Below are 19,657 nucleotides of genomic sequence, written 5' to 3' on the forward strand. Positions count from 1 at the left end.
ATTCTCAGGAGATCATACCTGGTTGGTAAGTTGAAGAAAAGCCTATTACAAGAGATAGGTTTTTGTTGACCTATTAAAAATCGCAACAGTCAGATGTGAAGTATGGAGGGTGCTGTCCAGGGCCATGGTTCAAAAGTAACCTTTTTGAATGGGCCAGGTTTGAGGAATAGAAAGTCATTGATTTTGACTGGTTCTGGATATTTGTTGGGGAAGGGGGAGGGAAATGTAGGGATTATAGGGTAATACAGAATCAGTCTAGAAAGATCAGTTAGGGTAGAATGTGGACCTTTAATGAATGGTTAAGAAGGTGAATTTAATTCAGTAGGTAATAGTGAGGCAGGATGGGGTAGTGAGCTGGTTTCAAAACCAGTATCTGGGTCCAAGTCCTACCTGTGGAATATCTTGGTTGAATGACTTTGTTGTTGAGGTCAGTTGTTTTCAGTCATGTGTGACTCTTTGTGATTTAGGTTTTTCTTGGCAATGCTACTGGAGTAGTTTGCCATTTCCTTTTCCAACTCAATTTACAGGTGAGGAAACTGAGGCAAGTGACTTGCCAAGGTCACATATTAGTGTCTGAGACCAAATTTAAACTCAGGAAGATGTCATCCTCATTCCAAGCCTAGTGTTCTATCCATTGCATCTCCTAGCTGCACTGTGTGAACTTGTGCAAGTTATTTAGCTTCCCAATGTTCTTGGAAATTCCCTAAGACTATAAGTTGCATTTGGGAGTTCAATATAATTACAGGTTCTATATATTGAATCTGACCTTTCCCTTAATTGTGAGTCACTTAAGAATTTTGGGGAAAGAAGATAATAACAGCTATGTAATAGGAAGATGAATTTATATATATAGGATAGATGTGTGTGTGTGTGTGTGTGTGTGTGTGTGTGTGCGCACGCGCACGTACATGTGCATGTGGTGAGTGGAAAAAAAATCTTTCAAAACACAGTCCTCAAGGCAATACCTGACCTGCATGTTATTGCACTTGCAATAAAAGAATTCAAAGGTCCTGCTTTCATATTAAAATATGGATCAAATTAATTCTCCATAATATCTGGGAAAGAATGCAATAAATGAGCTTTCCCTTTGAGGTATTTGCCAAATTGCCCTAGCAATAAAATGAATGTTATTTTGCTGTGTTGGAAATGTTAATTTTGCATTCCCCATTCCTTTCCACTTCAAATCATTTCTGATTTATTGACTACATTAGACATCCAACTTTTCCAAGGCTTCTTCCAGAAGATTCTTCAGGTTTCTTTATATTTTTCCTCTCATAAATGCCATACTTTTATGTGACCTTTCCTCCTTTCCAGATATTTTCATTCTTATTTATTTACAAGGAATCCTCCTATTCCATATTCTATTATTATTATTCTGAAAATGTTAATATATTACTTTTTCAGTTAAGGTTTGTGACTATGGGCTATAGAATTGAAAATCAGCTTCAGTGACACTGACAATATAATGTGTTGCCCAGTCAAAATTAGTATGCACATAATCTACAAAAACATTTCCAACTGGACTTCTCACTTCCAACATTAATTTATTTCCAAGGCATATATCACATGCAGTTTTTCTATTCTTTTAGCTATAGAAAATTTTTAAAAAAGAACTATAAGTTGTACAGTCCTTTGTCTTGCCTTTAATATGCACAGAGAGATCTTTCTCTGCCTAGTTTTCAATATGTAGCATTTTATATGTGTTCTTTTCCTTTTTGGCATCTTAAACATACAAAAAAATTGTCCATCTGCAGATTTGCATATGTTAAGTACCCAATATAGAGAACAATTTTATAATAAAACAATATAGTTTTTTTTAAAATAAAATTTCATCTATTTGCAGCACAGCTAAGAATCTGGAAAAAGCAAAAAAGCAAAATCCAAACCAACTCCTCAAATCATAGAGCAGTCAAAATAGATCACACAAAGTCCTGGCAATAAAAGTCAGACACTCTACTCATAAGAAAGACTTTGTGGCCTTGGTTCATAGTTCATAGAGCAGTAAGAACTGCATACAGTTCTTTCATGTTTGGTTAGCTAGTTTCTAAATTTCAGGGGGGGGGATTAGAAACAGAAAATTTTAAGTGGAGAAAGGACCTATTATATCAGGCACATTGACAATATGAAGAATAATTGATGCCAACCAAACTTCATGTAAATCAAGGGTTTAATGGAAAGAATACTGGGTTTAAGAGTCAGGAGATTATTATATAGTGACTATATCTCATATATTTTAAATTTATTTATATAGATAGATGTATATTTGAATTAGATCATCAAATTATATTTATTTTGAGAATCCAGTTGATATAAGTTATGATGCTATGATTCAGACATAGAGGGCTTTTTCCAACTACTATTAGAATGACCAAATTTTGAGGCTGAGATTTCTCTGTGAACTCTCTTTACTTGGGGAACACTGCCTTGAGAGGAGAAGGCTATGGAAAGGCAGTTAAAAGATCTCAAAAGCACATTGCGCTACGGTCATTTACTGTAAAGGAAAACACACCTCTTCCCCTGCCCCACATCTGGTCACACCTCATTGTCTCTGAGATTATACAACACCACAATATGATCCAATGTAGTAGAATAAATAGTATTTATAATGATGACCTTGAATTATGAAGGACAAGTTAAGCTACATGCATTTTGAAAACATTTTCAACCTCAAATAATTAAATTATGATTTAAAAGTTTAAAGGACAAACCCTTTATAATTCAACAGACTGTAATCCAGAACAACTTGTTTCCCAAGTGTCTCTAAGAATTGTTTAACCATTTGAAAAAATACCTGTCCATCTGCAGGAAACTTTCCAAGTATAGAGAACAGAGAACAGATTGATTGCAAATGCAATAAAGTTCATTAAAAAATTATTGAATAGAAAATAAAGCTGAAAAATGATGCTTTAAATCAGACTAATTTTAATCAACTCAATGAAAGGTTTTAAAAATTAATTAAAAATTGCCAGTTTGATAAATTGAGTTTTAAGAATTAAGTTTTTATTTTTTTAAAACTATTTTAATTACTTTTACTCTATCTTCAGCAGGCTTCATGTAAATCAAGGGTTTAATGGAAAGAATACTGGGTTAAGAGTCAGGAGATTATTATTATATAGTGAATATATCTCACATATTTTAATTTATTTATATAGATTAGATGTATATTTGAGCTAGATCATCAAATTATATTTATTTTGAGGATCCCGTTGATATAAGTTATGATGCTATGATTCAGACATAGGGGGCTTTTTCCAACTATTATTTAGAATGACCAAATTTTGAGGCTGAGATTTCCCTGTGAACTCTCTGTACTTGGGGACACTGCCTTGAGAGGAGAAGGCTATGCAAAGATATATGTATTTATACATATATATGTATATATATATATATATATATACATGTACATGCATACATACATACATATATTTGTTTATCTGAACTTTCAGATTCCAAGTTAGCTCTTGAACCAGTAAAGAAATTACCTGCTGGTTTAACAGTCTAATTCTGAACTTTTAGTTTTAAATTTTAGCTAATAGCATTTGCTGGTTCAACTTTAATCTTGAAAAAGAAATATTTCATTCTTGAGAAAATGTATTATTTTTCAAAGGAAGATAAAGTTAGTTCCCTTTACTATGGGGTTGTCCTGTCTGGGTATGTTTCTAATCTCCATAAGCATTTTGGGGGTTTAGGTATTAAACCCAAGCATTGCTGAAGTTGAAGTAGATTTGTAGTCACTTGATGTCAGGAAAAAAAGCAGTCAACAATTAGAGCTAGGTGATAGATGATTGCCTAGAGAGGTGGTAGATCTTACCTTTTAGATCTTACCCTTTAGAGGTCTTTATATGTTATGGTAGGAATTCCTTTTGGGTAAGAGTTGGACTAAAGGACTGCTTAAAACTCTCAAATTCTGGGATTCTCTACTACTGACAGGGTCCAAGGGACCTATGTTATTTAATATTTTTATAAATGACATGGAAAAAGGTAAACTTGTACATGACCCACAGTTGGGAGAGATAAATATTAACATCCTGGGCAATCATTGGATGAAAAGAGCCTAAGGAAGAAGAGCATCAGACTAAATTTAGGAAAGTGAAATTCAGTAGGGATTGATGATTGTCAAAGTCTCTTCTACTTAGGAGTATGGCTCTGTGGTAGAGGGGAATTTTGAGTTAGAAGAGGGATGTGTAACCTTGGACAAATCACCTAACCTCTTTGAGCCCTTATTATATTGGAGGGATAATGAGCACCACCAGGTTTCCCTGACAGGGCCAGTAGGTTGAAAAGACATTTGTTAAGCCTTATATAAATGCAAGCTATTATTATTACATGAGAGTTATTATTATCATTGCAGACAGACTCTTAGAAACAACATTATTCAAATTCTAGGGCTGCAAAGTCCCAACTGACCTTGTGAGGATGACAGAGAGGAGATGTGATCTAATTGGAGATGAGAGGTGGCAAATAGTCATTGTCAAATGTTAGTTTAGACACTTTCCTCCTGAGCAGATCTCATTTTCTGAGGTGAGATTGCCATCCTGATTCTGTAGAATTATAGAAGGCAAGGCACAGATACATGGAGAGGCCCTAAAGCATATGTTAAGGCTACTTTCTCAATTACCAAATGAAGGGGAATCTGCTATAAACTGCTAATCAGGCTATGATTATCTATTTAAGGGGCGTCAGTATTTGGAAGTGAGATGTTGTTGAAGTGTTGCTATGCAATTAGCTTATGCCTTCATAGCCATGAATTTTGTCCTTTAATTGGTTTTTGCAGGTGCTTGCACCTGTGGACACATAATCCTTTTTTGATAGTGAAGATTTCAGTGGTAATACTGCTGATTGGTGACAAAGAAAGAACTATGCTGGGCTGAGATATTCATTCCCTCCTCACCAAAATTATTGCCTGAAAAAAATGAAAGGCTTGGCTAAGCTGATCATCCTTTTATTTCAATATTTGACAGAAGTCTGAAGACAGTTGATTTCTTACTTGTAGTGCAACATAATCCATTCTCAGTGGGATATTTTCTAGAGTCTTGTGTTTGGTACAAAAGATCATCAGGGTCAGGTCAGAATTATTGATTCGCCCAAATGGAAGACATTGAGTTAAAGAATCATAACTTTAGGCTTGTGATGAAAAATATCATCCACATTCAGTGAAGGAACTATGGAGTCTGAATGCATACCAAAGTTTACTATTTTCAATTTTTAAAATTTATTTTATGTTTTATGGATTCCCCCCTCTCATTGTGTTCCCTTTTTTTGTTCTGATTCTTCTTTCACAACATAATTAATATGGAAATATGTTCTACACAGTTATTCATTTTTACCTACATTAGATTGTTCTCTGTCAGGGAGAAGGAGGAGGGAAGAGAGGGAGGAAGAAAAATGTGGAACTCAAAACCTTACCAAAAATAATTGTTGAACTTTATCTTTGCATATAGTTGGAGAAATAAATGGTTAAAAAGAATCATAACTAGAGGTTGCATTCTTATTTTATAAATGAAACACTGAAGCAAAGAGAAGTCAATTGACTTCTTTGTTTATGATCTCACAAAAGCAAGTGCCTAAGTTGAGATTTGAACTTTCTGATGTCAATTCCAGTGCCCCATCAATTATGACCTGGTGCTGTATCCAATGATTACACATACCTAAACAGATCTCTTGCATAATTCCTAGATATCTAATTAAATCAATTTAATGACCATAAAAAGAAAAATAGTTTAGATATTTTCAGTTGGTATAGAACAATATGTTCAATTAAGAAGTAGCCACCAAAGTGGGAGTGCAAATTTGTGTTGAGAACAGTGTTTTGCATTCACCTATTCACATTTTCTTTGTACAAATCATGATGGTTTACTGAGGCTCTGTTCTAGAACTTTTTCTCTTCAGATTCTCTAACTTTATGTCATCAACTACCCTTGGGTTCAGTTATCATTACTATGCAGATATTTCCAGCTCTCTATATCTGGTCTTGGTATTTCTCCTGAGCATGTCTCACATCACCAGATGCTTACTAGAAATTTTTATCTGGACATTCCATAGGCATCTGAAAATTAACATGTCTAAAATAGAAATCAGTTTTTTCTTCCTCATTCTCATCCCTCTTTCACACTTCCCTATCACTATCAAAAACATCACCATCCTCCTAGTCACTTAAACTAAAAATTTTGGTGTCATCTTCAACTCTTTGTTCTTACCATGCAAATCCAATTAGTTGCTAGATTTTATTTTTATTATTTTATTTTATTATATTTTATTATTTTTATTTTATTTATTTTACTTTTATCTCTATGAAATCTCTTGTGTGTATATACATACACACAAATATATATGTGTATATAAATGTGTATGCATATAGATAGACACATATGTTCCCTCGCTCTTACAGGAACAACTTTAATTCAGGATTATATTCCTTTTTTCCCCCTCCTGAACCATTGCTATAGTCTCCTAATTGCTCTTCCTGCTTGAAATCTTTTCCCTCTCCAAACCATCCTTTACAAAGCTGCCAAAAGTAATTTTTTGAAAATTCAAGTTGATCAATGTCACTTCATTGTTCACTAAATTCTAATAGTTCCTTATTGCTTTTAGAATCAAATATAAACTTCTCTGTTTGATGTATAGAATTCTTTATAACCTGGTCCTTTCTGCCATTTCAAGTTTTCTTTAATGTTATTCTCCTACTCATACTCTATGATCCAGCCATGTTGGCCTACTCATTTTTCCTTAAAGATGATATTCTATAGCTCTTCCATTTTTTTTGCCTTTGTATTGGATATCAATCATGCTTAGAATGCTTTCCCTTCTCATCTCTTGGAATACTTGGTATCCTTCAAATTCAGCTCAGCTGACGGTTTCTGCAAGAAACCTTTCCTGCTTCTCTTGGTTGCTAGTGCCCTTTATCTCATAACCACCTATATTCATCTTGCATATACCTTTATGTGTATACATATTCTCTTTCCTCTTTGAAAGTAAGACTCTTGAGAAAAGGATTTTATTCATATTTTTATTTTTATTTTTTTAATTCATATTCTTAGTGTTTTGGATGTATTTTGTACATAATAACTATTTAATAAAAGCTTTTAATTTATTCATTCACTAACATACAATTATTGTTCAATTAAGAGTAATGCTCACCATATATTAATATGTGAAGGATTTATTATTTCTTTTGTATTGATGATTCTTGGGTATAGGAATTCTCTATCAATGCAGATAATAACTTATTTAAGACAGTATATGAGTCCTAGGAGATTCCTAGAGGCATAGAGAGGTTAAGTCACCTGCCTACAATTATATAGCTATGAAGTAAAAAAGTCAGGTCTTCCTTATTCTATACTTGGCACTTTTTACTGTAACCATACTATTTTAAAGAACATGCTGAATTCCATGACAGCATACTCCCACAGTCCTATAAATTAAAAAAAGCAAGCGCAAAATGTAAAAAATTAAAAACATTTAAAATATCATTGTGCCTTACCTTAACTTTCCTCATTTCCCTCTCTTCCAAGTCTGCCCCTCTCATCTGTCCAAATTGTTTTCCTTGGTCTATTTTATGATATGGAGACAACAATGATACTTTTCCCAGATAGGCTCCCAATTTTCTCAGTTTTTTTTCTTTTAGGTTTTTGCAAGGCAAATGGGGTTAAGTGGCTTGCCCAAGGCCACACAGCTAGGTAATTATTAAGTGTCTGAGGCCGGATTTGAACTCAGGTACTCCTGACTCCAGGGCTGGTGCTTTATCCACTATGCCACCTAGCCACCCCTTCTCAGTTTCTTTTAAAGAACCATAGAATCTTTAGACCTGGAATGAACCTCAGAGGTCATCTAATCCAACTCTCTCTCATTTTACAGATAAGGACACTAAGGATCATGGAAATTAAGAGACTTGTCCAAGTGCACTCACAGTAGTAAGTGGTATTCAAATTTAGATTCAATCTACCTGATTCCAATTTCAGCATTCCCCCCCCCACCCCACAGCATCATCCATCCTTTTCATTCTATACATAGGTTGAAACCATAGAGGTAAAGTGACTTATTTAACATCACACATATAGTGTTTAGAATACTCATGTTTTGATTTTGCTTAGCTTTCCATATAATTTTTTCCTCTTATTTTCTTTTTCTGTGCTTTTCATTCCCAATTCCATGAATAGACACCCAAATAGTTTAGAGTTTCTACCTCCCTCTGGACTCTTTTGGCTATCTGGATTTTGGCAGTTAATAAGAAGAAACTTTAAAAGAACCCATGAGTTATTCAGAAACAGTCTTCAAATGTAGCCCTAGGCTTGGTCCCAGTGGGGAATGCACCAAAGACAAACCCAGTGTGTCATGCTGAGATACATGTGTTCTCTCTCTCTATGTCTCTGTGTCTCTCTAGGTCTCTCTTCCCTCTGTTTCTATCTGTCTCTCTTTCCTTTCCTTTATCCCTTCTCCCTTTTTCTCCCTTCCTTCCCCTTCTCCCCTTCTTCCTCTCTCCTTGCTCACTGTCTCTCTCAGCTGTACTTCCATAGATTGCTATTTTTCTTGGAGACAAGTTCAAGGTGAAACAGTATTCCTCTTCACAAGTATCTCATCAATTCTATGTGTCAAAGTTTAACCTGACATTAGCAGGAGGAGAAATATCAGCACTCTGTCTCCTACATTAGATTTTGAGGAGGGGAAGTTAGGAGGAAGAACATGGGAGAGAGAGAGAGAAACATGGGGAATTTTTGAAAATTTCCCCCCTCACAGTTATTATTGCTAGCTGAATTTCCCTCAATCCTATTTGTCTCACCCCCAATTTTTTCTATTTTCTCTCTCTCCTTTCCCCCATCTTTCCTCACAAGTGTGTTGCATCAGACTACCCTCTCCCATAATTTTCTCTTTCTTCTATCACTCCTATACCGTCCTCCCTGCCCCCTTTCTCCCATTCCTTTTCTCTCCTTTTTTTTCCCACAGGGGAAGATAGATTTCTATACCCATTTGAGTGTGTATGTTATTCCCTCTCTGAGCCATCTCTGATGAGGGCAAGGCTCACTCACTCTCCCTCATTTTCCCCCTCTTCCACTCCATGTGAAATAATTTAATCCCATTCTACCTCTCCTTTCCCTTTCTCTTATATTCTTTTATCCCCCATTAACTCCATATTTTTAATTTATTATACCTTCAAATTCAACTCCCTTCTGTATCTTGTCTATATATGCTCCTAACTACTCTGATTAATGAGAAGGTTCATCTGAGCTATTAGTACCATTTTCCCAGGAAGGAAGATCAGATTTTTTTGTTCAGCTCTGGTAATTTCTTCAGGAAAGTTTGAAAGTCCCCTATTTCATTGAATGTCCATCTTTTCCCTAGTTTTGCTGGGTAATTGGTTCTTGGTTGTAATCCAAGTTCTTTTGCTTCCTGGAATATCATATTCTAAGCCCTACAAGCCCTTAAAGTAGAAGTTGCTAAATCTTGTATTATCCTGACTATAGCTCCATAATATTTGAATTGTTACTTTCTGGCTGCTTGTAATATTTTCTCTTTGACTTGGGAGTTCTGAAATTTCTATTTTGAAATTTCTGAAATTTTATAATATTCCTGGTGGTTTTCATTTTGGGATCTCTTTCTGGTGATTGGTGGATTCTTTCAATTTCTATTTTATGCTCTCCTTCAAGGATATCAGGGCAGTTTTCCTACGTGATCTCTTGCAAGATGAAGTCTAGGTTCTTTCATCATGACTTTCAGGTAGTCCAATAATTTTTGAATGATCCCTCCTGCATTTGTTTTTCAGGTGGTTGTTTTTCCAATGGAATATTTCAGATTTTATTCTAGTTTTCCATTCTTTTGGTTTTGTTTTATTGTTTCTTGATCTCACACAGTCATCAACTTCCTTTAGCTCCATTATACATTTTAAGGAAATATTTTCTTCTGAGAACTTTTATATCTCCTTTTCCATCTGATCAATTCTGTTTTTTAAGGCATAATTCTTCTCATTGGCCTTTTGGACTGCCTTTTCCATTTGACCAAAACTGGTTTTTAAGATGTTATTTTCTTCGGTATTTTTTGATAATTCCTTAACCAAGCTGCTTACTTGGTTTTCATGATATTTCTGCATTGCTCTCATTTTTCTTCCCATTTTTTTCTCTATCTCTCTTACTTGATTTTCAAAATCTTTTTTGAGCTCTTCCATAGCCTGAGACCAATTCATATTTTTCTTTGAGGCTTTGGAATCACTCACTTTGATTTTGTTATGTTCTGAGTGTGTATTTTGAACTTTCATAGGACCATAGGACCATAGTAATTGGCTGTGGTTGGATATTTTTCCTGGATGGCTGGAGCCAGTTTGCTCTGGTGCCGCTCTGGCTATGCTGTGGGTCCTTTCTAACCCCAGTGTAATAGACTCTTCCCTTATGAGTTCCAAGTTGACTTAGGCTGGAAAATTGTTTCACTTAGTCTTTCTGTGGCTTCTGTCACCCTAGAATTTGGTTAGACTCATTATTTAAAGATATTTGGAGTGGTTTGGGGGAGAACCTGTAGGAGTTCTTGCCTTTACTCCACCATCTTGGCTCCATTCCCCCCATTTGAATTTTTCTTTTGCATCTCTTTGTACATATTTTGTATATTTATACACATAGTGTACTGATTCATTTCTGTCTTTCACTAGAAAGTTACAAAGTAGGCACTTAATAAATGTTTGTTGATTAATTGATTTATAGAACAAAATTAAGACATGTTCGAAATGAGTATATGTGACAGGTCATTTGTCAGGGATCCCATAATTCAATTCTTTAAGGATCAATGATTTTGTCAAGATACTACTATTTCCCTAACAGCAGATTAGAACTCTTCTACAACTGACTAGCTGTTCTTTGGTTGTTGTAGCAGAAAGATATGTCACCTTTGATTAACATGTGATAAAGGCTTTCTGAGCATAGCTAGACTGATTCTCAGAAGACAGACATGCAACCTATCACTTGACTTTGCGACTAAGGAGGACCTACTAGAGCTAGGGCTCTCTTGCCAAGAATTTGGGAAAACAACGTTTGAGAAACTCAAGACTAGATGGTGCATTAACGTAGGACTTTTGTGGTAGAGATAATCCTATTTATAGAATTATCCTATAATTCATTTCAGTGTCCTAGTTTTTTATTGGTTGCCCTAGCCAAAGACCTTGTCATCGAGAGATTAGTATGTGGTTAATAGTATACTCCCAAGACCATACTCAAGCTATACCATACTCATCAAGTTAGAACCCACTGGAACTTGCACTCCTTCAGCATAACCTTTGAGAACCTAGGCTTACCTCCATGTGAAAATGAAGTATCAGAATAGAGGGGTTTCCTATGGTAGATAAATGGGAGAGTACCTGGTACTCTCATGGATAGGTTATGATTTACACTGTTGGAGGAAATGGCTATATTAGTGAACTGATAGGTCCATCAGAGTATTTAAATATATATATATATATATATATATATTTTTTTTTTTTTTTTAAGGATTTTGCAAGGCAAATGGGGTTAAGTGGCTTCCCCAAGGCCACATAGCTAGGTAACTATTGTCTCAGGCCATATTTGAACTCAGGTACTGCTGACTCCAAGGCCTGTGTTCTATCCACTGTGCCACCTAGCTGCCCCTAAATATTTTTTTAAAAAATGATTGTTACATAGAATGGCTTTGGGTAGATTTAAATCCCTCTGAGGAAGCTGTTGCTTCAGAGTCAGGAAGAACTGATTTCAGGTTCTACCTTTGACTGGTTGTATGACTCTGGGAACATCATTTAACCCTTCAATGTCCCCCGAACAATTGTGCTAGTCTACATTGGTGGATCAAGATTCCTCAGTGGGAATTTCTTCTGCAGATGAAATGACAAATTCAATTAAAAAACCACGAAAATATGAAAACATGATGACAATTGTTAATGATCTGCATTTTGACCCTCCCAACTTTATTTTCTATTAAAATAAATCAACAATCATTACATAGAATATACAAAGATGAATGAGTCAGAGTGAATAGCCCAAGATGCTGAAAATAATTTTACCTTGTTCACACCATCTGCCATTGCCTGGAGGGTGAGTTCTCTTGGTCCATCCACAGTCTTCCCATTATCTGTTGGGCCCCAACTGGCACTGTATATGTCTATCACTTGAGGCATGTGACTGATGGAGGAGGCCTCAATGATATCCGTCATAAATGGTTGATCCAGCATGCGTATTCCTGTAGATTTTTTATTAGTGAAAATATTGTAGTGTTAAGATTTCAAAGTAACACTTTATAGTGTGGACATGGTCTGGTTTCAGGGTTGTGGTTGTAATGTTATGATAGTAGGACTTTTTCAGAGATACTAGAGGATAGAGAATCTTTGTAAACTGAGCCATTAATGTTTCCATTAATTATATCATCATAGATTTAGAATTGGTGGAGAGGAGAGCCTTAGAAGTTAGGTAGCTAAATTCTCTCTCTCTTTCTCTCTCTCTCTCTCTCTCTCTCTCTCTCTCTCTCTCTCTCTCTCTCTCTCTCATTCCTCTCCCTCTCCCTCCTTTTTGCAAACAGATGAGGGCTTGAAGTTCAGAAAATATGATTATTTGCTCGGGGTCACACAAATTTAGTATATGTCAGAGGCAAGTTGTTACGATACTTTCCCTCCCATTCCATTCTCCTTGTGTTTTCTCCTGTCATGTTGGTGAGTTAGGATTTAATAGGAAACTGGATTTAGAATTAGAAATCTTGGTTTGAATCTTGCTTCCACTCTTTATTTCCTGTGTGACATGGAATCATTCATTTCCCCTCTCTGAGTCTGAATTTTCAAATATGAAAAATGTGGGGATTGGATGAGATGATTTCTGAGCTTCCTTCCAACTCTAAAATTCAGTTTGATTCAACATAAGCTAATTAAGTTCCTACTATTTGCAAGACACTAATATTCAAGTCTAAGATATGATAACCTCATTTAAATACTTAAGAATTTTGGTGCTGTTAATGGATAACTGGGAAATGAGAGGGAAGTCCAGTGATCATGTCCCTGTAGGGACTCTGGATTTTGGGAACACCATTAAGCAAGGAGAGTGCTGACAGCCTAAAACTTAAAGGAGGGTAGTGAAAAGAGATCTGACTATTTGATTGGGAATTGTAAAGTTATAGGGAATCTTATAGCAACACATATATTCTGCAGTTACTTCTTTCCTTTCATTTTATAAAGGGACATTGTCTCAAAACGTCACTTTTTTCTATGTGCACAACACTTTATTTAATTGGGTATCACATGGTTTTTTAAGTAGGTCATAGAAAATTGCAGGCATTGACATGCAACTCTATTTTCTCTCTGAAAAATGTTATCCATTTATTAAGTTTTCCATCTAGGGCAGGTGTTCCCAACCCTTTGCCTATCATGTATACCTCTGCAAGTCTGGCGAAATCTATGGACCATTCCTCAGAATAGCATTTTATATGCACAAAGTAAAATGCATAGGATTGCAAATGGAGTAAATAATATTGGAATATAGTTATCAAAATACTTAAAACACATTAAAAACCTCAAGTTCATGGATCCCAGATTAAGAACCCTTGTTCTAGAGAAATTAGAGGAACAGAGAACAAGTTATAAGCTGATTATGTTAGTCATTCTCTACCACTAATATATGAAAAATGACTAATTTGTTTTCTAGGAAAAGGCAGACATCCACTTTTCAATTTAAATTTTTTTCTTGGAGGATTTTCACTCAGAATTAACTTATTTCTTGCCTTGTACAGTCCATTATTTCAGTTTTATGATTTGTTTTGCAGCAAGAGAAGGAATCAAAAACCCTCATTTTTAATCTCAGCTTTCTTTGACCTAGCTTTTACTTTGTTTTTCATGTATTATAAAGAAGAAGGGCATCTTGACAAAGCAGACTTTTGGAGTCAGGGCAATTTGGTTTCAGACTCTACCTCTGACACATACTATTTATTCACATTTTATCTGACACATTTATTTATTCACTATTTATTCACATGGACAAGTCATCTAACTTCTCATCCTTCTCCCCCTCTTCTCCCCACACTCTAATGCTTTAAATTAAGGATGTTGTTGATCTACATCAGTGAGGGGAGTTTCCACATGGAACCATTTCTCTATATCAATGAAATTCTAGGTCTGGACTCCCTAAACCCTCAAAAAATGATTAAGATGTTACAGAATACTCTTTGGAGCATGTAACCATATTCCTACTACTACTATGGTAAGATCCTGAAAGCTCTATCAATTAAAAAATACCTCTCTTGGGGCAGATGATCTTCATTTTTATCCCTGTGGAAATTAGTTATGGAAAGGCAGGTAGGACTCTATTCATAGAGATAATAGAATGGCTTAAGACCACAGGGTTTAAAACTAGATGGGAGCAGCAAGCACTTAAATGCCTGCTGGTTAGTTGATTGACCTATTCCCACTCCTCTTACTATACTAATGGGGTTGCTCAGGGAGGTTCATGACCTTGGCCAAGGTCACACACAGAGTTAGTTAAGAGAGCCAGAATTCAATCCCAGATGGTTTTATTCTAGCACTTTCCATATCAATAGTGGAACTTACATGGTACACAGATGAAATGTTTTTTAACATCATTTTCTACTGAAAGACAAGATTATTTACATTTGCAAAAATCGTCTTGGAGTCTCTACCCAATTAATCAATACCTTGATTTCTTAGCAGCAGAACTGGGTTTTGTAAGAGATACCGAAACACAGAGGAGCCAAATGATTGAGCCATCTGTAGTTCAAAGAAAGACTTTCCCTGACATTTAGTAATTGTGTAATAGTAGACTTATCACTTAACCACTCTGAGACTGAGTTTCCACTTTGTTAAATGGGGTTGATTGAACCTATTGCACTAATTTCATAGAGTTATTGTAGAACTTAAATGAGAAAATATTGGAAAAAGAATAGGCTTGGGATAGTGTTTTCATTGATATAGATGGGGAATTTTTCTCTTCCAAGGCAGCTCAATGCCTTTTCTAAAACTTAGAGAGTCATCTTGAACCAACACTTCTGAATAGGTTGAACCATATAGAAATGTAATTTGGAAATATTTAACAAAATAAGTCAGAAAATGAATAGAGATAATGTTAATATGTGGTTTTCTAAGTTGTAGCTGTCAGGTATCTGTATGTATGGTTTAATGGCACTAATTTCTATTTGAGTTTGACTCTACTGTTCTAGAGAGATCAGTATTGCTGACATATTCAGCATTTTGGTCAGGGTGACATAGCCAGCATGAGTCAGAGTCAGGACTTTAACCCAAGTCTTCCTAGCTTCAAGATTTGTTTTTTTTTTTTTTTGGCTTTCTCTCCTTTTCCTCTACTTCTTTCATAGGCTCTCCCTCACCCCTAAATTAAAATAGAACTAATTTCTGCTGATATTCTACCCAATTTAAGCCTGCAGGAAAAAAGACTGACAAGTGCAAAGACAGTCAACAATTCTTCACTTTTTCCATGCCCAAGGAAGAAGAAATATGTATCAGATAACTCAGCAGAAAATCATTTTAAATCATATTAAATTCCGAGTTTGAAGCTTGTGTTAATTGAATGGGACATGAGATTACTTCAAGGTGAGACTGGAAATTCAGTAGCAAGGAAGGGCTGCTCCAAACAGTATTTGTATAGTATATGTATGTGTATATGATTCTCCTTAATCTCTATTGCACAAGGATCTTGGATCAACTGGTAAATTCTGTGGCTCTTCCAGTGAGAAAGGAAAGTCAAGGGAAGGAGAGCTTATCTTTAATAAGTATGCCTTGGGATTTTCATTCCACAGTTAAATGTCGTTGAGGTAGTTGACTAGGTCAGTGCTTAGGTGAGAGCTTTGCATGAGCCTCCATTTAATTAATTTAGTTATTGGAGACTGTAGCTTTAATTTCCTTTTGCTTTTGTCTGCCTGCAGAGATGTTAATGTATCCCTGCCTAGCCCATTTCTCATTCTCTGTAAAAATCCTGGCTTTCCTGAGCTCTGTAGGATTGATGCTCCAAACCAAATTCTTCCAGTCATTCAGAAAAGGGTGCCTGTGTTTGTCAAGTATGATGGAGGATTCCATTTGCATTATTGTCCTGTGATTTGGCTTAAAAGACCCAAATCTAGTATCTATTTTCTTTATTTTCTAACTGAAAGGCAGCATGGTATAGTGAATGGCATATTAGACATGGAACCAAGAAGTTCTAGATTCAGATCTTGCCCCTGACCCTTACTAGTTGTGTGTCCATGGGTGATTGATTAATCTGTAAAATAGGTACAGTAATACCATGGCACTTACCTTATAGTGTTAATATCAACCACCAGTGAAATAATGCATGTAGAGAACTTTGTGAACTTTAAAACACTTTATAGTCAGTTTTTTAATGTAAATTTATGCTGTATTTTTGGGGGGTGGGTTGGTTTTTTCAAAGCAGTGGGATTAAGTGACATGCCCAAGGTCACTCAGTAAAGTATTAAGTGTCTGAGGTCAGATTTGAATTCAGATCCTCCTGACTCCTGGGTGGGTGCTTTATCCACTATACTACCTAACTGCCTCTATAGCTGCATTTGAAAATCTTCTTTTTCTGCACTCATCTTCCCCCAGACTCTACCCTCCCCACATTCACCATTTAAAAATTTTTTTAGAAACCCTCAAAAATATTTCTTGAGTCCCACTCAATATTTCACGGGGAAAAGTTTCTGGCATGTTGTTGTATTGGCTATGTTCCCTATCTTTGTGGGAACTAGCCATAGTGAAAACAAGTGTAAGTTATGTAAGGATTTTTTCACTTCATACCTAGGCAATTGGAATGGGATATGGTGTCTATTATCCTTTCCCTTAAGGGAAGGGGAGGCTTTGGGTCCATTCAGTAATGGGATGGTTCCTGACTATGATCTTGAATTCCAAGACAGATGAGATTTGCCATATACCCCATAATCCTCTCTCTCTCTCTCTCTCTCTCTCTCTCTCTCTCTCTCTCTCTCTCTCTCTCTCATCTATCTATCTATCTATCTATCTATCTATCTATCTATCTATCTATCTATCTATCATCTATCTATCTATCCCCCAGAACTGGGACCTTGGAGACACTCATTACTTGCAGCTGTCTATATCAGAGATTCCAGTGATTGTCCTTACAGGATGTTTCTGTGTAGCCTTACGATAAACCTTGTTGTCATTTCCTAAACCCTGTGATCTGAGCCTCAACACTAAGCAGCTTGTCTGGTCAGGCTAATGTAACCACCTACCTGTACTATGAGGGCCTCACATAATTAACTGGCAGTGAAATTTACCTTATGGGTAAATAATTGTGCACACAGATACAATTTCTGTCATGCAAAGTGAAGACTGGGACAATTCACATCCAAAAACATTACATTTTTAGCATTCATCACATCCCTTGTAAAATTGCAGCTATATTAATAATTTGCATCATTTTATTTTTAAAAATGGAAAGATTTATAAGTCTTCTGAACTAGAGAGGTAAGAAAACTGAGAGATGGAGTGGGAAGGGACTTTAAAAAAGTATATAGAATAAGATTAGGAGGGTGGGGAGAAGATAAGAAGGAATTTTAGATGGGTGAATAAAATGGGAATTAGGGGATAAGGAAAAAAGATAGGGTAAAAAGAGAGACTAAGAAGGAAAATAGTGAGTAAAAATAAGATTGAAGGAAATTCAGACAAATAGAATTGTCAAATTTATAAAGATGTGATTCATTCCCAATTGATAAATTGTCAAAGGATATGAACAATTTTCCAATGAAAAAAATTTCAAACAACCTTGAGATATCATTTTATACCTTCCAGATTGACTAAAAAGGTTGAAAGAGAATGCAATAAATGCTGGAGAGGATGTGGAAAAATTGAGACACCAATTCATTGTTTGTGGAATTGTAAAGTGATCCAACCATTTTGGGAAGCAATCTGAAATTATTCCCAAAAAGTTACTAAACTACCTATACCCTTTAATCCAGCAATGTCACTTTTTGATCTATTTCCAAAGATGATTAAGGAAAAAAAATCTGTAGGTTCTAAAATGTTCATATCAACTTATTTGTGGTAGTAAGAAATTGCAGGAATGCCCAGCAGTTAGGGAATGGCTGAATAAGTTGTGGTATGTGATGGTGATGGAATGATGAACTCAGTGATCTTAGAAAAATATGAAAAGATTTGTATGAAATAATGAAGAGCAAAAAGAACAGAACCAAGAGAACACTATATACAGTAATGGCAATATTGTTTTAATATAGACTTTGAGTGAATAGGTTATCTTGTTTATTATAAATGCCCAAGTTAACTATAACTATATACAACTATCCAGTGAAAGACCTGGTAACTGGAAATATGTATAGTATAATTTTATATATATATGTGAATATGTCTATCTATCTGTCTATCTGTCTGTCTATCTATCTATCTATCTATCTATCTTTCTTTCTATCTATGTATCATCTATCTATCTATCTATCTATCTATCTATCTATCTATCTATCTATCTATCTATCTCTAATGATAGTCATCTCTAGGCCAAAAAATTTATGGGATAATTTTGCTGTATATTTGAAAAGAATAGTGAGTTGTGCATAGTACACTTGCAGTTTCCCCATACAATTATCTTTATTGTATTGTTACGAAAATGCTTTTTTATTCTATAAGTTAAAATAAAATTTAAAAATTCAGATGAATCTTGCTAATGACTCATTATAGAGTGATAGATGATTTGTTCTACAGGAGTCTTAGAAATTATTGAGTCTCTCTGCCTCATTTTACAGAAAACTGACACTCAAAGAAGGGAAAGGGACTTGCTTGTTAGGACAGAGGTAGAGCTAGACAGATTCCAACTGTTTTAATTACCAGTTCAATTCTCTGTTATGATAGACTCAAATGTGATCAAGTTCTAATTATGACATCTATATTTTTAAGGTGATTTTCTCTAACTGGATTTGGTAAGTGTAGTTTACTTTCTCCACTAAAATCCTACTCTCATGCCTTATCAGTCATGGTTATTGATGACTCTAGGTTCTCAAAGGCCAGGAGGGGTCAATCTGAGCTGGAAAGGCTTGCCATCAGAAATTTCATCATGAGGTGTTGAATTTTTTTAAATTAACACAGCTCACAAAACCATCTTCTAAGGAATAGAGAATTTATAATGTGTTCTGGTAGAGAATATCAGTCACATGTAGATGAGATCACAGATACTCAAAATATTAAAGCTAATACTGTAATCATCATCATCATCATCATCATCACCATCAAAACTGACATTTACAGATGTACATCTGACATGATCTCATCTGGTCCTTGGGATAGTCTTGTGCTTCAGTTTTTATTTACATTTTTGCAGATCAGGAAACCAAAGCTCAGAGAAGATAAGACATCTGTCACATGACTCTTTAACACTTGAGATGAAATTCCAACCCAGGTGTTCAGCACTTTATCAACAAGGCTATCTATATATTACTTGGCTTATAAGACTTAGGGGCCCGTAGTCCTAGCTGAAGACAAAACTATAACTAATTTCTATCTAATTTTATCTGGATGTTCTCTTCAGAAGAGAATTCAAGTCCCTTAGGTAATTTTGTTCTAACATTTCATAATCCTTTTTATACAGGAAGATGTTTCTAATATGAATCTCCTTTCAGATCATTTTTTTCTATTTATTCTTCCTATGCTGGAAAAGAAATGGAAATATGTGGTCATGTTTTGTCATAT

The 19,657-nt window shown here is 35.3% G+C and overlaps 1 protein-coding gene across 1 annotated transcript in view; it reads right to left on the reverse strand.

Moving 5' to 3' along the window:
- PCSK2 (proprotein convertase subtilisin/kexin type 2) overlaps positions 1-19,657 on the reverse strand; it is a 310,977-nt gene that overhangs the window by 51,595 nt on the left and 239,725 nt on the right. Inside the window, exon 8 of the mRNA XM_074225780.1 lies at positions 12,008-12,183. Within this exon, the coding sequence (XP_074081881.1) occupies positions 12,008-12,183 (176 nt within the window). The remainder of the gene's footprint in view (positions 1-12,007; positions 12,184-19,657) is intronic.

Source organism: Macrotis lagotis, chromosome 1 (genome assembly GCF_037893015.1).
Source record: "Macrotis lagotis isolate mMagLag1 chromosome 1, bilby.v1.9.chrom.fasta, whole genome shotgun sequence".
Lineage (NCBI taxonomy): Eukaryota > Metazoa > Chordata > Mammalia > Peramelemorphia > Peramelidae > Macrotis > Macrotis lagotis.